Source organism: Sceloporus occidentalis, unplaced genomic scaffold, assembly GCF_023333645.1.
Source record: "Sceloporus occidentalis isolate IW3139 unplaced genomic scaffold, rSceOcc1.0.p SCAF_164, whole genome shotgun sequence".
Lineage (NCBI taxonomy): Eukaryota > Metazoa > Chordata > Lepidosauria > Squamata > Phrynosomatidae > Sceloporus > Sceloporus occidentalis.
In genome coordinates this window covers 1968245-1985000 of record NW_028317144.1, presented here as the reverse complement: position 1 = coordinate 1985000, position 16756 = coordinate 1968245, and the positions used below count along the sequence as shown (strand labels likewise).

General features: G+C 42.1%; 1 protein-coding gene across 1 annotated transcript in view; it reads left to right on the top strand.

Annotated features, from left to right (window-relative positions):
* The first annotated feature begins 435 nt into the window (after positions 1 to 435).
* The window catches only part of SUCLA2 (succinate-CoA ligase ADP-forming subunit beta), a 39899-nt gene continuing 23578 nt past the window's right edge, over positions 436 to 16756 (top strand). The window contains exons 1-3 of the mRNA XM_089501135.1: positions 436 to 492; positions 4256 to 4384; positions 4998 to 5136. Coding sequence (XP_089357261.1) covers positions 436 to 492; positions 4256 to 4384; positions 4998 to 5136 — 325 coding nt within the window. The remainder of the gene's footprint in view (positions 493 to 4255; positions 4385 to 4997; positions 5137 to 16756) is intronic.

Below are 16756 nucleotides of genomic sequence, written 5' to 3'. Positions count from 1 at the left end.
ACCAAGTTGTTACAGGGGATCGGGCTTCTGCTGCCAGGGGGGGGTCCAGGCTGTCAAACGACAGCCTGTTCTCCCGTGCAGCGGCAGGGATGTGTTCCTGACGCTGCACGAAAGGCTAGACGTCCCGGTACGTCTATAGGGGATTGAAGGGGTTAAAAGCTTACAATGTGCTACCACATCGCAAGAAGTGTATCCCCAATGATCTTTTTTCCGCCAGTGGGGACTTTTTTCCGCCAGTGGGGACTTTTTTTCCGCTGGTGCAAAAGCGATCAGGCGGCTTGTGACAGCTTGGAGTCTCCCATGTCCGCAAGAGCCAGCATCGTCTTTCTGTACTGGCAGATGAGGTGTTTGACTCTGTAGAGCCCAGCTTGCCGATGACTGATCAGCTGCTGTGGTGGTTAAAATGTGCCCTCCCCAAAGGGGAAAGGCGGAATCATGAAGGAACAATCATGTGGTAAACATTCTGTAATCGAAAGGATGTGGAAAACCAGGGTATGTAGGTCAAAGGAGTTGATGCCAAAACGCATAGGGAGAAGGGAGGTTCTGAAAACCAAAAAACAAAAATTAATTTGTAAAATTTGTAGTATGCATACAATTACATTGACAAGTTAAGCAGCACTAACATAAATCCCCCAACAGCCCAGACGCTCATCTTTGCAAAGGGTAAGGTATATCATCTTAAAGAGGAAATTTAACGTTTCTGACCCCACTGCTATAGTAAAATGCATATTAAAGTAAATGCAGTGGCTTACCTCCTAATCTTGCTGCTGATTGGCTGCTTGAAGCTGGAGCTGACTGAGGGCGAGTATGCGTTCTGCTGAACATATCTCCTGCACAGCATTTAGCTTGGTGGGAAAAAGGGGCAAAAGCTTATTGGGGGGATTCCGCTGACTACCCTAAAACGGACAGCACAATATTTAAAGGGACCACTCAGCTGTCGTATACATTAAACTGCACATAACAAGTGTTTTTCTGTTTGAACACATATTGCCTAAAACGAATGAACATGAGCAGCAAATGGAAATATGACCACCTGTGGCAATGTATGTCACGTTCTTGGCTTGTCACAGATATCCTGTGTTTTAAGAGTTTAAATGTGTATATATGCCTGCTTTGCCAGAAATATGTTTTTATACGTGTGCTATGCACACCTTCTCCACTAGATGGCAGAATTTGCCCAAAACAGTTTGTATTTGTGGGAAAAGCAGAGAACTAACAAATGGCCGGTTTGCACTTCTTTTTGAGACTGTAAGATGTATCTGACTTGGCAAGCGTTTATAAAAACCCCAGCTATTTTGTTGTATTTGGAATATGATACATGCCGTATTGAAAGGGATTTTTGTCTTATAAAATCTTGTATAATATAACAATAAACATGCTCTTTGTTGCATCAAGTTGCAGAACAAAGTACTGTACTTTGTATAATATATACCCGTACTTATACCCTCCCAAGTTTAGGATATATCATATTTGATATTTTTTTACTTAATTGTAACCTAAATTTTATTTTTATATTGTGTAAGTATACACTTGTGGCTGCTGTAAGGAGTAGGCTTCCATCCAATCAAATATAGAGGATAATCGAGACAAAGGACAAACGCTTCTGGTAGAATCAGGTCTATGTTTTGTTTTCTCTGAGCTGCTAATCTAATTGATATGATTAATTGCTACAGGGCCCTATTTGCGTATCAGTTCTGTCTTGTATGTGCTGTAAGAAGTGGCTCTTAAATTGCTTGTATTAAATAAATGAAATATAATAATAATAAGGATGAATGAATTAAATATCTTAAGTCACATTATTTTAGTATGTTACTTTTCAACATTACCACAAGGTGGCAGCTAAATACTGTTGATGTAAGTGGCATCATTTTTCATAGGTTAAGGTAAGATCTGCCTTGTCAGTATCAAGAACACCTACATTTCAAGTTGAATGTGTTCCACTGACAGCATCTTTATACTCTGCATGACCTAACTTGCCTTTTGCTGCGTTTCTGGCAACATTTATTTTCCATTTGAATCCTCACAGTATACATGGATCACTCCTTTCACTTGCAATTTACGATAAAAATACAATAGATATAAAAGTACTGCTGTGACACAATCCGGAGAAACTACGGGATTTTCTAAATGTTGTATTTAATTTCTAGATTTATGTCAATTGGTAGCAATTAAAATCATTATGGCTTAGGTTTCCCAAACGTTACGTTTGTTAGTGTATTCCAGATACTAATATGTTTTTTATTATAGTCCACAATGAGAATATACTTCTCAATTACATTTATCTTACATAATAATTAATAAGGACTCTTGATGTTTAGGATTACAAAGTAAAAAAAAATAATACAAAACTTAATATGATAGTATATTTAGTCTGCTGCATGGAGAATGATTTTGTTCTACAACATTACCATTCTGTATGTTTCATTTAATGCCTATGCCTGTTGTATTACAGAAAGCTTACAGTGCTGTAAAAAAAACAATTTTCCCCTGTTGGATTCCTTCTATTTTTGCATATTTGTCGCATTTAAATATTTCAGATTATCCAGCTAATTTTAGTATTAGACAAAGATCACCAGAGTTAACACAAAATGCTGTTTTTAAATGAGGATTATAGAAGGAAAATAGTTAACCAACCCTACCTGGCCCTATGTGAACAAGTAATTGCCACCTTAGTTACTAAATCAACCAATCAACCAAATTGAATTCATAATTGGGTTCAATTTCACTATTTCACACCAAGGAATGATTACTCCCGGGCTCTAAACTTCAGTTAAATAGAATCGGTCTTGCAAAGTGAAATAGGCAAAAAGGACTCAAAAAGCAGCACATGGAGCCGCAAGAAATTTAAGAACAGGTGAGCGTCATTGACATGTATCGGTCTAAAAATTGTTTCAAAGCCATTTGTAAAGCTCTGGGACTCCATCAATCCTTGTTTTGGAGAAAATAACTACAAATGGAGAAAACTTGGAACATCTTGCGTAAAGCGAACAATGTATTTCACAATAAGAACAGTCAAACACCGTGGTGGTTATGTGACGGTTCATGATCTAAAGCTCAATGATCAGAAACACACAAGCAAGTCCACCTCTGAATGTCTCAAAAGAAACAAAATGAAGGTGTTGGAGGGACCAAGTCCTGACTTGAATCTAACTGTGGCAAAACCTTAAAAAGGCAGTTCACCCTCCAATGTGGCTGAATTAAAACAATTCTGCCAAGAGGAATGGGCCAAAATCCCACCAAGATGTAAATTTGCAAACATTTGATTGCAGTTGCTGCCAATCCGTGGCACAATCCGTTATTCCGTAAACAATTACTTTTTCCCATTGGTGATTCAGTAAATGAAAGGATCATTTAAATAGCTGCATTTTGTGTTTACTCGCATTATCGTCATCAGGAAGGGGGCAAATACTTTTTCACAACACTGTATGTGTATATATTTAGAATAAAAGTATGTATTTTTTACATATCACGTATTTAAATATGATAGGCACTGAAGTGACATGGATTAGATTTAAGCGTTATATTTTATTGCACATAATTGCACATTTTTCCCAGTTTAGACATGCTTAAATGGGAACTCCCACCAACTATTATAGATTAAAAATATGTTTTCAAAATGCATATTAGCCATGTGTATATGTTCTAGCTTTGTTACCTTACCCCAATCTACTAGCCAAACTTCATGATGCCGTATAATACTGCATGTGGTTTGCAATGCCATGTCATAAAATTTTATGTAGAAGTGGACGTCATTCGCATTGCCATAAAGACACAACTCCGTGTGGTGTTTGAGCACTGAAGGTCATTCAAACTATCACATGACCTAATGGTAACCTCGAAAGGAGATCAGCATATAGAATATGTATGACATATGATATGACAGCGAGGTATGAGTATGAACGGGGATATTCACTTCCTTCTTTGATACCATAATTTTGAGGGTATAAGTGAAAATACATTTTGTATAACTTTTAATATAATTCTTTTACATACGTGTAAAATTCCAAACTCTTTCTTAAGTTTGAACATGTTTGTGTTACATGAAAAATGAAAACAAAGAGATTTGTAGCATTTCTTAGTATGCAGTTTGTTTGCGGTAATCGTTTACTCTTTGTCAAAGACAGCAGTCCTGTTACAACATTCATCTAAATCTTACTGTTTGCACGTGGGTATTGCCTGGCATTAATGTAGCTGAGACGTGTACCATGCTACCAATTAAATATCAAGCTGACTTGTATTATTTCGTTTTCCTCAGGGTCCTGTGCTAATTGGAAGTTCCCAGGGAGGTGTTAATATTGAAGATGTAGCTGCCGAGAATCCTGACGCTATTGTAAAAGAACCTATTGATATTGTTGAAGGTATCAAAACAGAACAAGCTGTCAGGGTATGTGAGTGTTTGTAAGATATTATTATTATTATTTTTTTTTAAAGGCGTTCTATATAGTGCAGCACCACAATCGAACTAATGTTACACAAATACATTAGATTTCTGAGCCAAGTGTGTATAATTATTACAGATACTGAAATTAAGAACGGATATATATTTGTTTCATGTAAACCCAAATTTGCTATTGCCTTACAAGCTAAATTTTACTACATTTATGTTTGTCAGTGTCAAATACGGTTTTGTCTTAATTTAATAGTAGATAAAATAATTTTGTAACATTCTGATTCGCTTAAGAATACATCTGGTTTCCTTTTTTTTAATTCTACCTGTAAGTTGCAATCAGCAGGTTGGTAGAACCTGGAATTAAGCATAAGACTGTTTTTATAACTAATGGGTTCCTTGTATTTCCTTATCTTTACATTCATTCTGGTTCACTGCAGTGTAATAGTGAATACAGCTTCATCAACCAATCCATGCTGATAAATGATAGACATATGGTAGATAACAGTACAGATGTGGATACATTTCTTGCAATGCGACTAGTTATTTTCTGTATTTACATGACTTTAAAAAAAAATAAAAAAAATGTTTTTTTGTTTTTTTTTTTTAGCTTGCGGAGAAAATGGGCTTCCCTCCAAATATTGTAGATGAAGCAGCACAGTGTATGATCAACTTGTATAACTTATTTATCAAATATGATGCATCAATGGTAGAAATAAACCCAATGGTTGAGGATGCCTCAGGAGTTGGTAACTATCACTATATTACTACTATATTACTAATACATTTTTAAATTGGCATAATTTCAAATTATTTGCAAACAATACAGAAATGAATTCCTGTAGTAAATTTTATTGTCGTTTTAAACACATCAGCAAGTTTAGCTAGAGCCAGAAGTTGAATGTTCCAGCATTCGGCTTAGCAGATGTCCTGCTTTTAAATTAAAGGTCTTTAAATGTCTCCAAGGTAAATTACACAGATTATGACGAATCCTAGCAATATCACATATAGCAAATATCATCTGCCTTCCAAGTGAAGCCTTCCAATTAAACACTTTGCCCTTCCATGTGGTTGTTTAATGCATATGTACTTATTAGCACAATTACTCTTTCCTAAGCAAACTATACTTTTTTTTTTCTTCTTCTTCAAAGATTTTTTTTATTGATTTTGCAGAAATAATATCAGAAGCATTCTTCATTAAAGGATTACAGATATTGTGAGAAGGGGGAAGGAACAGCGGTAGTCTTTTGTCCACAGTTTTATAGACACGCATGTATATATTATACTCATATATATATATATATATATATATATATATATATATATATATATATATATATATATATATTCCAAAAATGGCTGCTGGCACTCATGGGACTTGTTTTTAAATAATTTCACAAAACTCCATATATCTTGGACTATATATCTATCTATATCAAATAACAGATGGAATAAGTATCTTGTGATAATACCTTTTTTATTGGAATTTTGGAATGACAAGCTTTCGGGAGCTCTTCTCCCTTTCTCAAGTCTAAAACATTTCTGAGCAAAACGACACATAGAAATGTTTTGCTCAGAAATGTTTTAGACTTGAGAAAGGGAGAAGAGCTCCCGAAAGCTTGTCATTCCAAAATTCTGTTAGTCCAATAAAAAAGGTATTATCACAAGATACTTATTCCATCTGTTATTTGATATTGACACCACTGGACTAATACGGCTACAACCTCTACTCTACTATATATATAGATAGATAGATAGATAGATATATTTTGGACTTCCAATGAGAGGGTATCAAGAGTTTGTAAGCGTTAAGTTCTAAGTACCAGACTTCTTATAGTGCAAGACTGGTCTATCGGTATGGTGCAAGAGGTAATTTACCGGGTCAAATGGTGGTGGGTGGTCTGAGAGTTTAATAAAGGTATCTCTGATTTGAGTCAGCTGTTCGCCCAAAGCCTCCTCCACTTAAATACAAATTGTAGGGGAGCAATGTATGCAGGTGAGATTCGCATTTGGTAAATGGTGGAAATACCTCTTGCCAGAACTGCGTCTTCATAAGAGCAGAGCTGCTGGTGTTAAAATAAGGAACAAGAGTGTTGTGAGTGGAGCTAGGTAACAACAGTGCAAGGCAGTGCATGTCACTTTTTCATGGAAATAGCCCGGAAGGGAGAGCCAAATGATGTGTCAGAATGAGGAATCAAGGCTGAAAACAATAGATTGTAGAGTACCATACCTGTTGGAGATTAAGTTGTTGTAAATGAAATTTGGCGCACTATCTCTGCTAGATATTAATGGTGGCTGAAATGAAGGCATGTGCTGTAACTAGTGGTCCTCCATCGGAATCCTTACTAGGAGGGCGTTGATCCTTGAGCATGACTCTCGTTTGGGAGTTCCATAAAAACCTCACTGTCACCAGCCTTAGTGACTTAAAACAGATTTGGGCGGGGGGCGTGGTCTGCTCGCGGACAAGATGGACGCGTGAGTCCGGAGCTCTGGTACACCCGGCCCGTAATAAAGCTTCTATTCTGCTTCTACACGCACGATGGGCAAAACAAATAAGCCGCATTCCACCCCGAAGGCTTCGGGGTCAAGAGACAGGGGTTCACTTGCCTCGGTGTGCACGTACTTTGCCGCTTCCCCGGATCGGGATTCGCGGGATTCTGAGCATAGGCCGCCATCTCCATCCGCAAGCCTGGACAGCGAGGCCACTGGTGTGAGTGCCCGGAGACTGCGGCTGCCTTCTCCGGGTCCGCCCGATCACTCCTGGAAAGAGAGGCTCGACTTGCTCCCGACTAAAGCGGACATCGCCGAGATTGTTGACCAAGCGACCAAAGGGATCCGCTCAAGTCTTACCGATATCCAATCGGATATCCGCCATATTGGTGAGCGCGTGGCGACGCTAGAGGACGACCAACCGCGAGTACACGCAACGGTAGACTCCCTGACCTTCCATCTCCGGGAGCAATCGAACATCATCAGACACCTGTCTCGCAAGTTGGAGGATCTAGACAATAGGGGCCGCAGACACAACCTTCGGGTTCGGGGATTACCGGAGTCAGTGGCGCATGAAGATCTCCCTAACACTCTTCGAGCCCTTTTTAACAAGATTCTGAACCGCGATGTTGCCGCACCCGTTGGATTTGATAGAGTACATAGGGCCCTCAGACAGAGGCCTTCTGACTCGCTACCTCCACGGGATGTGGTCTGTTGTCTGCAAGATTTCCCTTTGAAGGAGGACATTGTGCGGGCGTTCCGAGCTCGACCTACCTTTACGTGGGAATCCCACGCCATCTCTGTTTTTCAAGACTTGTCGCCTGTCACGCTGCAGAACCGACGTGCGCTCCAGCCACTTACCAAGGCTCTCCGTGCAGCGAACATCCCCTATCAGTGGGGCTTCCCCTTTGCCCTGCTCGTACGGAGGGGCTCTACAACGCTCGTGGTACGTCAGCCCGAGGATGTTCCACCTCTCACCGAAGCTTTGGGTCTTCTGCACTGTGAGGTACCAGCATGGGAGTACTCCTTTACTCCCCCTGCCAGCCTCTCGGACCCTGCCAGGGAGTGGTCCCCGAGACCTCAGAGACCAAAGCGCCGACGACGCCCGGACGACGCGCTGCCCTGATGATTCCATTCAAGCTCCTCTGCTGTGCAGTTTTCCATCTATTTGCTGAGCCTCTCGTGGTCGTCTTTGACTTCCCGTGTTGTTGCTCCCCGGAGGAGTTTTGTTGTTTGACCTACCTGTTGGTAGCCTACACCTGCGAGCTGCAGTTTCCTCGTTCTTCTGCATACGCCGGGCGGTGGTGGCCCTCCGCCACTTCAGCTCATCGTTTCTGCTGAACATCTCGACGAACACTCTTGGCCTCGTTGGGCCTCTCTGGGGACTTTTCGCGGAACTGTGAGTGGGACTGCGGGTGTGGGGGGAGGGTGGGGTGGCTGCTCCCGCCGTCAGGAGCGTCCTCTGGCTGGTTCCTGCCCGTTTGTTAGTTTGCTGCGGGCGGAGACACTTGGCTGCTGGTTTTGTGGTTTCATTCCGGAGACCTCACTGGGGGCGCCGGCAGTTTGTTGTCTTTGCCCTCACCGCTCTTATCCTCTGGCGGGGCAGGTTTCCCGATACGGTCTTGTGTTTTTCTATTTTGTTTTCCGCTACGGATCGACTCGTTTTTGAATTTATGTTATCTTATTATATTTTGTTTTGTATGCTCGCACCCGTTCGTTTTTTGGTTTTTATATGCACTCCCGCTCGCACACACTCGCACTCACTCACTTACACACGAATGCATGCCTTGCTAATTTCATATGCGCGCGGCTGTGATGCCTATCGCGCATGGCCTTTGCGGCCCTTTCTCGCACACATCCACTTCATGAGTCCGCCCCTACATTCTCCTACTTCGCCGGGCTCTTGTGCTATCAGGGCCGGGTGTGCCTCTCAATCTGATATGACTCAACCTACACAGATTGTAGGAGTTTCCGTTGTTATGGTTCACTTTTACACCCCTCGGAGCCGTCCTGCCTCCTTCTCCTATCGGAGTGGAGTGCAGGTTGTCGACCTTTCGTCTGGTCATTGGGCTCATTACTCGGTGCTGCGGCATCCAGGGTCTTTGGTGGCTCGTGTTGTGCCTACTTTTGACTCTAAATGTTCTCGTTTGGTAAGTTTGGTTTTACTTGTTTTATTGTTTCAGTTTGTACACTGCTTGGGTTTCGCCGGCCTCCTTTGCTCTCCCCGGATCTCCATAGATGGGCCCTGACTTAGTTAACTTCGCCTCTCTCAATGTACGAGGCCTTAATAAGCCCCAGCAAAGATCTAAATTGCTTCACAATCTTCACTTATCCAGGACGCATGTTGCGTTCTTACAAGAGACCCATTTCAGGTCTGCGCGGGAATTTAAACTTACAGACCACCGTTACACTCAGGTGTTCTTCTCTAGCTCACCTGACTCTAAGACCAAAGGAGTGGCTATTGTACTGCATAAATCACTTTCCTTTCGCCTGTTGGATATCTGGAGGGATGCCGACGGTAGGGCTATATTCCTGAAGGGTTTCGTGGGTAACCGCAAAATTACCCTTGGCAATGTTTATGCGCCCAATCGTGGGCAACATCTATTCCTCTGTCGAATGTTGTCTAAGTTCGCAGACTTTCAGGAAGGTATAGCTATCTATGGGGGGGATTTTAATATGACCCTCGACCCTCTTAGGGATTCCTCAGCACAATCCTCGCATATACCCTTTAAACACATTAAGAAAGTGAGGAGAGCCCTACATGCTTGTCAATTGGTGGATGTCTGGCGTTCGCAACATCCTCTGGGGAAAGATTATACGTTTTACTCTGCGGTTCATAACCGTTATACCCGTATAGACATGCTTTTTCTCTCCCATCATCATTTACTGCACTTACATTCGACTGACATTGGCGTGCGCTCGTTTAGTGACCATGCCCCGGCCCTTTTATCTCTTAAATTGTCTCAGTCCTCCCGCAAACCCTGGTGCTGGCGGCTTAATGAAAATCTGCTTGACAATCCCTCATCACTAGCGGACCTTTCGGACCTCCTTACCAATTATTTTCAGGACAATGATTCGGACGAGGTTCCCTTTCCCACGGTTTGGGAGGCCCACAAAGCCTTTATTAGGGGTCACCTTATAAATCTGGGTGCCACACTTAAGAAGCTTCGGTTAGCTGATATTACCGCCCTGACTAACCGTATCCACCGGTTGGAACAATCGCATAAAGCTACGTTAGACGCGTCTCTGTTGTTGCAATTGCAGGCGGCTCGGGAACAACTGGCGTTTCTCCTGGATAGTAGGGTGAAGCGGTCTTATTTATTGACTAAGAAGCAATTTTATGAGCTGGGCGACAAGCCGGGTAAACTGTTAGCTCGGGCTCTTAGGGTTAAGAGGTCGGACTCGTTTCTCCCTAGGATTCGCGATCCTAAGGGTCCAATCCGGTTTGAATCTCACGAGATTGCCCGTTGTTTTCGGGATTTCTATAGTGACCTATACAATTTGCCGTCGCCAGACTTGGCTGAGTCTCGTCACTTAGCTATGATGGAGTATCTTCACAAATACTTACCTCGGCGTTTAGATGTCGAGGCCTTAGCTGTATTGAATTCCCAGATAACGTGTGATGAAGTCAAGGCAGCGCTGAAACTCACCCCTATGGGCAAAAGTCCGGGTCCAGACGGTTTGACGAGAGGTTACTACAACCGCTTCTTCCCAGTCCTGGGTACCCCTATAACAAACTTTTTTAATCAGCTTGCTAGCGGCCGCTCCCCGGATCCACACACTAATCTAGCACATATTGTCGTTATTCCCAAGCCGGGTAGAGATGCGGACTGCTGTTCCAACTACCGTCCCATTTCCCTGATAAATACAGATCTCAAATTACTTGCCAAGGTGATGGCGCTTCGTTTCCAACGGTACATACCGGGCCTGATTCACGGGGATCAAGTAGGCTTTGTCCCCGGGAGGGAGGCCAGGGATAATACCATTAGGGTGTTGAACCTGATGTCTTACGCTCACGCCCACAAGCTTCCCTATGCTCTGGTTTCTATGGACGCCGAGAAGGCGTTTGATAGGGTTGCTTGGCCTTTCCTCTTCCAGACGCTGGATGCTATTGGCCTGTCCGGGAATTTTCTTAACCTTGTCAAAGCCTTATATTCTAATCCCACTGCCCGTATAAAGGATAATAGTATCCTCTCCGATGCCCTCCGTATTCGCAACGGTACGAGACAGGGCTGCCCCTTGTCACCGTTGGTATTCATTCTGACCATGGAGCCCCTTGCCTGTGCCCTGCGGGAGAACGTCAATATCACTGGCATCTCCATCGCCAACCATGTCCACAAACTTGCTATTTACGCCGATGACATGCTCTGCATGATAACGCAGCCGCACTCCTCTCTCCCACAGATTGTAGCGGAGCTCGACTCCTTCCAGACGCTCTCGAATTACAAAATTAATTTACAGAAATCTGAAATTCTGGGCATTAATGTTCAGGACCCGCTTAGGGAGAGGCTTGCGCGTGTCTTCCCCTTTAAGTGGCAGCCGGTGGCGATTAAGTATCTGGGTTTGATGCTACCTGCAGATTTATCTCGGCTCCGTCAGCTGAACTTTGATGCCTTGCTTTCCTCTGTGATAACGGATCTCCGTAAATGGTCGGTTCCGCACATATCTTGGTTTGGCCGAATAGGTGTCTTGAAAATGAACATTTTGCCCAGATTTCTGTATTTGCTACAATGCCTGCCGATCTCTCTCCCCAGGGCGTATTTTAAGACCTGCCAGAGTGTGTTTCGTAGATACATCTGGGGGACTTTGAACCCCCGGTTGGCCCTCACTCATCTGATCCGGCCCAAACGTAGGGGGGGTTTGGGGGTTCCATGTGTGGAGTGGTACTGGATGGCGGCTCACCTACGCCGCATAGTGGAGTGGTCCTTGGAGGTCCCGAAGCTGTGGGTGCCCCTGGAGAATTCATTCCTGGTGCATCACATCGCAGCGGTGCCGTGGCTCCCAGACCAATATCACACTTTGACAGTGTCTTCTCACCCCACTGTTACGGCTACCTTACGGGTCTTTAAACGGCTGACCTCCCGCCACCTCATTTCGACATGTCCCAGTCCCCTCTTTCCCCTCTCGCATAATCCTGCTATTGACTGAAATATTCAGGCAGGCCTCCAAGGTTTCTGCCTACAACTTCGTACTAAACACATACGCCTCTTTCAATTTCTTCAGGGTTCTCAATTTCCTTTCCCTGCGTTTTCTTACATCACCAACTCAAGCATTACATTTCCTCGCTCCTGCCGAACGCACTCCTCACCAGACCTCTCTCCCATTTCGAGAACCTGTGCATTGTTCCCCGCGAGCCTGCCCACCTCCTCTCGCAAATCTATATCATACTGGTTGATGAACATTGTAAAACTAAGCCGTTTTTCCTTAGTTTGTGGGAGAGAGATCTTTCCCTGCCTGCCCCCTTTTCTGATTCTGAATGGGATAAGATCCTAGTGCTGACGCATAAAGGCTCCATTTCGAGCAAGATACAAGAGTGCTCCTATAAGTTATTATCCCGTTGGTATAAGGTCCCCCAGGACCTTCACCACTACATGCCTCAGATTTCTCCTCTATGTTGGAGGTGTGGCGTAGCTGTTGGCTCTTATATTCACCTTTGGTGGGAATGTAGGGACATAAGGCCATTCTGGGATACGGTGGGGGCAGTGGTCAGGGAAATTGCTGATCCCGACTTCGTCCCCTCTCCAGCGGCGTACCTTTTCCATCACACTCGCTCTTTCTGTGGCTCCTATAAACGGTCTTTAGCCTTCCATCTTATCCAGGCGGCTAAATCAATTATTCCCCGTTTTTGGAAGACCCCGGGTCCGCCTCCCATAGGGGCCTGGATCTCCAGGGTAAATACAATTTCCCAGATGGAAGACTTAGTTGCTTCCGCCAAAGGGGAGGAATATCGGAATACCCTTCGGTGGCTCCCGTGGTCAATGTTTCTATCCTCGCCTCGTGTGCGGGATATGGGTCTGGCTTAACCCCACCTCATCTGATTCGGTCTTCTCACCCGTGTGTTGTCATCCTTACCTGCTGGGCTAACTCTATCGGCTGGGGTTACCGGTCGTATTTCGGAGTTTCTCACACTTCGGTGTGGGTTGTCATGTCTTTGTCCGGACTACCGTGCAGTGTCTTTCTTTCTTATTTTGTACTTTATGTTTTTATTTACTTTGTTACGTTTTCTTTGTATCATTGTTTCCTCAATGTCTCCAGCATTATCTGTATTTATCCATATTATTGTGTAGCGGCTCTTCTCTATTTGTGTGATCATGGTCCCTGGTGTGCCGTTTCTACTTTCATGCGACCCGGTGCTCTCCACCTTTGTACCGACCGCAGTGATCGGCTCTAGGTCGCCTATGAAGCGTCTTACACTTGCCTGATTTACTGTGCACATTGTCTGTATAACCTTTATGTGCACTCCTGTTTTCTCTCATTGTGCATATTTTCAATAAAGGAGAATTGAGAAAAAAAAACAAACAGATTTGGGCAGATCAGATGATATGGTTTGAAAGAGTTACAGCAACACGGGTAAGACGTTTATTTTCAAGGTGTTTATACGGCCCTGCCAATTGAGGAACGCCCCCCCCCATTTCTGTAAATTGGTTTGGTACAGACGTATAAGGTCCTTTTGTGAGCCAGATTAGCAGGTACCATAGCATCTCTTCACACCTCTTAAATGGGGTCTGAGTGAGGTTCAGTACCATAATATCAGAATTCGGCCATTTGATTTTTAACTTTGAAATCTACACGTACATTTTGAACTCCATCAATATCAACGGAAACAAGATTCTGGGTTGGGCCACAAAGAATAATTAACGCTTATTAACAGTCGCCATCTTATGTTGGTGACTGCAGCTAATGGAAGTCCAGATTCTGCCTGATCGTTTCTGGAAAAATATTCAAGTCAAAGAGCTGAAAGGAAGGTGTCCACATACCTTTCGTCATATAGTATATTATTGAGAGCTTTTACAGAATTATTGCACAGATGTCGCTGGACATTTCTGCACAACATGCCAAAACAATACACAGGGTCTGACAGGTGTGCTACATCTACTTGCGTAGTCTGACAGTGGAGTTTCAATGCAGTGTCCATTGTGGGATAATGGGAAATTAACTATTATTGGCATGATATGCCAGGGCTATGCGATTGCCAGAGGCAGCTGCTGTCATTTATATGTAACATATAACTTAATGATTTTTTTTTCACATGAAAGTTAGGAAAGAGACATTGTTTTGGTAGCTTTTCAAGCTTTGGTCATATTTCACTAAAGTAAAAATAATCTATTACTATTAAAGTAATGTATTTATGAAACAGCTCAATTTATAGGTTTTTTTTGTTTTTTTTTTAATCTAATTTTTTTTTTTTTAATAAATGAACTTCATCACTGTGAAGGTAACAAATCCCTACTTATACAACACTTATTTGGCTTCAGGGCTTTTTTTTAAATGAGCTCGTTTCATGTGCCATGTTCAGCATTGCTCTCAGAGATGCAATTATCCTCTATAACCTATAATGAAGGTTTTTTTGAACTTTTTGAAAAATTGAGTCAAATCATTTTCTTTGGTAACAAACAATGAATAACACCAATAACCTTTTTATGTAACTACTTAAGCATCATTTATGTGACATGTGGGTCATGGGCTTTTTTCATATTCCCTTACATAGATGGTATCCCGTACTGTGTCTGTTGGATTTAGCACTAGTGCTTTGTCATTGTCTAGAAAATAAAAGATGGCAACATACTAAATATATTTATCTTCCTGACACTACTCTTTCCAGTTCTTTTAAGCGATTTCAATTCTCATCTGAATTCATATAAACCTTCTAACCAAGTACTTTAATGATTTAAGATGTTTTGCCATTGGCCATGGTAGTGAAGTACACAGGGATTGACACTTGACATACAAAGTATATCAACAACAGTGTGGACTATAGTTAGTATGAACTAGTAAATCATTTAAAAGGACAGTCTAGTATTCATATTTACACCATTCAAAATAATAATAAAAAACCTTTAGTAGAAACTGCAGCTCCCCCACTTGCGCTTGGCGCCAGTTTTGGTTGCTTAGCTGTTTCAGTGGCTCTGTTGCACATGCTTCAAGAATTCCTCCGATTTATCCTCTCCAGCAGCGCAAGATAAATGGTTCAAATAAAGATAACTGAAGAATGTTGTGCCAGAAAACAAACCCTTTTGTGTTAATAGATGTATTTTGAAAAAACAGCTTGCTTTAACAGCAGCCATGGAAATATCTAAGGCTGTAATACTTAACAAAAGGCACTGTACATTGTTAACCTGTATGAAAAGAAACACTCCCCCCCCCCCCATATTTTTAGTGGAAGCTGCAGCTCCTTTCATTTGTGTTTGGCACCAGTTCTGTTTGGATTAGACGGAAAATCGCTAGTTGGAAAGCACTCCTGTTCCGACCTATGCGAGCGCTATGCAGATGTGCTAACCTCCTCTTCGTTATTTGCCATATAGTACATTTTAACCCCTTAATGACAAAGCCTGTACATGTATGGGCTCTAGATGCATTGGTTTCAATGAGTTTAGGGACCGCCCATTGTCCTTTAGGGGTTCATCTTGTTTTTATAAGGAAGAGGTGAATGTTTCTAACTGAGATATTTATTTTATGACTTAGCAACTTAAATATTAAGAATGGCTGAACAATATATAAGCACTGATCCATGTGCATATTACAGCATTAACTTTGTTTGTGCATGTTTGTCAATAAAAAGTATCCTGTTTATCTTGAGTTGCAGATGGACTTCTTATCTGTCCTTTTTAGCTACTGCATTATATTCACTTTTATCGCTTAATGGAAAATAGTTATTTCTTCTTAACATACATTATGTTTTATAAGGCATTCCTGCCTGGATTAGGACGGTTGTCGATACTAGAGGGGTGTTTATCATCTTCCTTCTCCCATCCCCGCTGTGCTGCCTTTAGATTTACCTTCTAGCTTAGCTGTTTCAGTGGCTCTGTTGCACATGCTTCAAGAATTCCTCTGACTCATCCTCTGCAGCAGCGCAAGATAAATGGTTCAAACCAAGATAATTGAAAAATTTCATGCCAGAAAACAAACCATTTTGTAGGGTAAATAGATGTATTTTGAAATAACAGCTTACTAAAACAGCAGCCATGAAAAATGTCTAAGCCTGTAATACTAAACAAAAGGCACTGTTATATTTCACTATTAAGAGAGAGTCATTTTACTGTGCAAGTTATATTTACTCATAGCTTAGAGATGACATTGTTTTTGGTTCCTTTTGTTTGAGCTTTTTTCCAGTGTTATGTGGTTATTTAATTATTTAAACGGACAAAATGAATGCTGTTTCTTAATGGTGTGATCATTACTCCTTACTTGTATCTCTAGATGTAAGAGTGAAGAGCAGGAGGGACATGATGATAAAGGTTTCAGGATCCATGTGGTGGGTTCAAAGCCTAACTTTGCTTTGATAGGAATTTGCTGTCATACCCAAACAAATTTGAGATGCTCAACCAAGCGTTATACATCTTTTTAAGGAAAAATTACTGACTATATTTGATGTTACATAAGGCTGAAAAAAGACCAAAGTCCATCAAGTTCAACCCTTGTACCTAACCTTCCTACTCTTGATCAAAAAGAAGGCAAAAAACCCTAATTAAGCTACTTCAAATTCTGCCATCATGGGGAAAAATTCCTTCTTGACTCCAAAAGGCAATCGGATTTCTCCTTGGATCAAGAAGCTCTTAAATATTCTATTCTATAGCCCTGTATGTCATTCCTTTCTAAAAAAAAATAAAATATCCAGACCCATTTTGAAGGCATCTAATGTATTTAATAACACCACCTCCC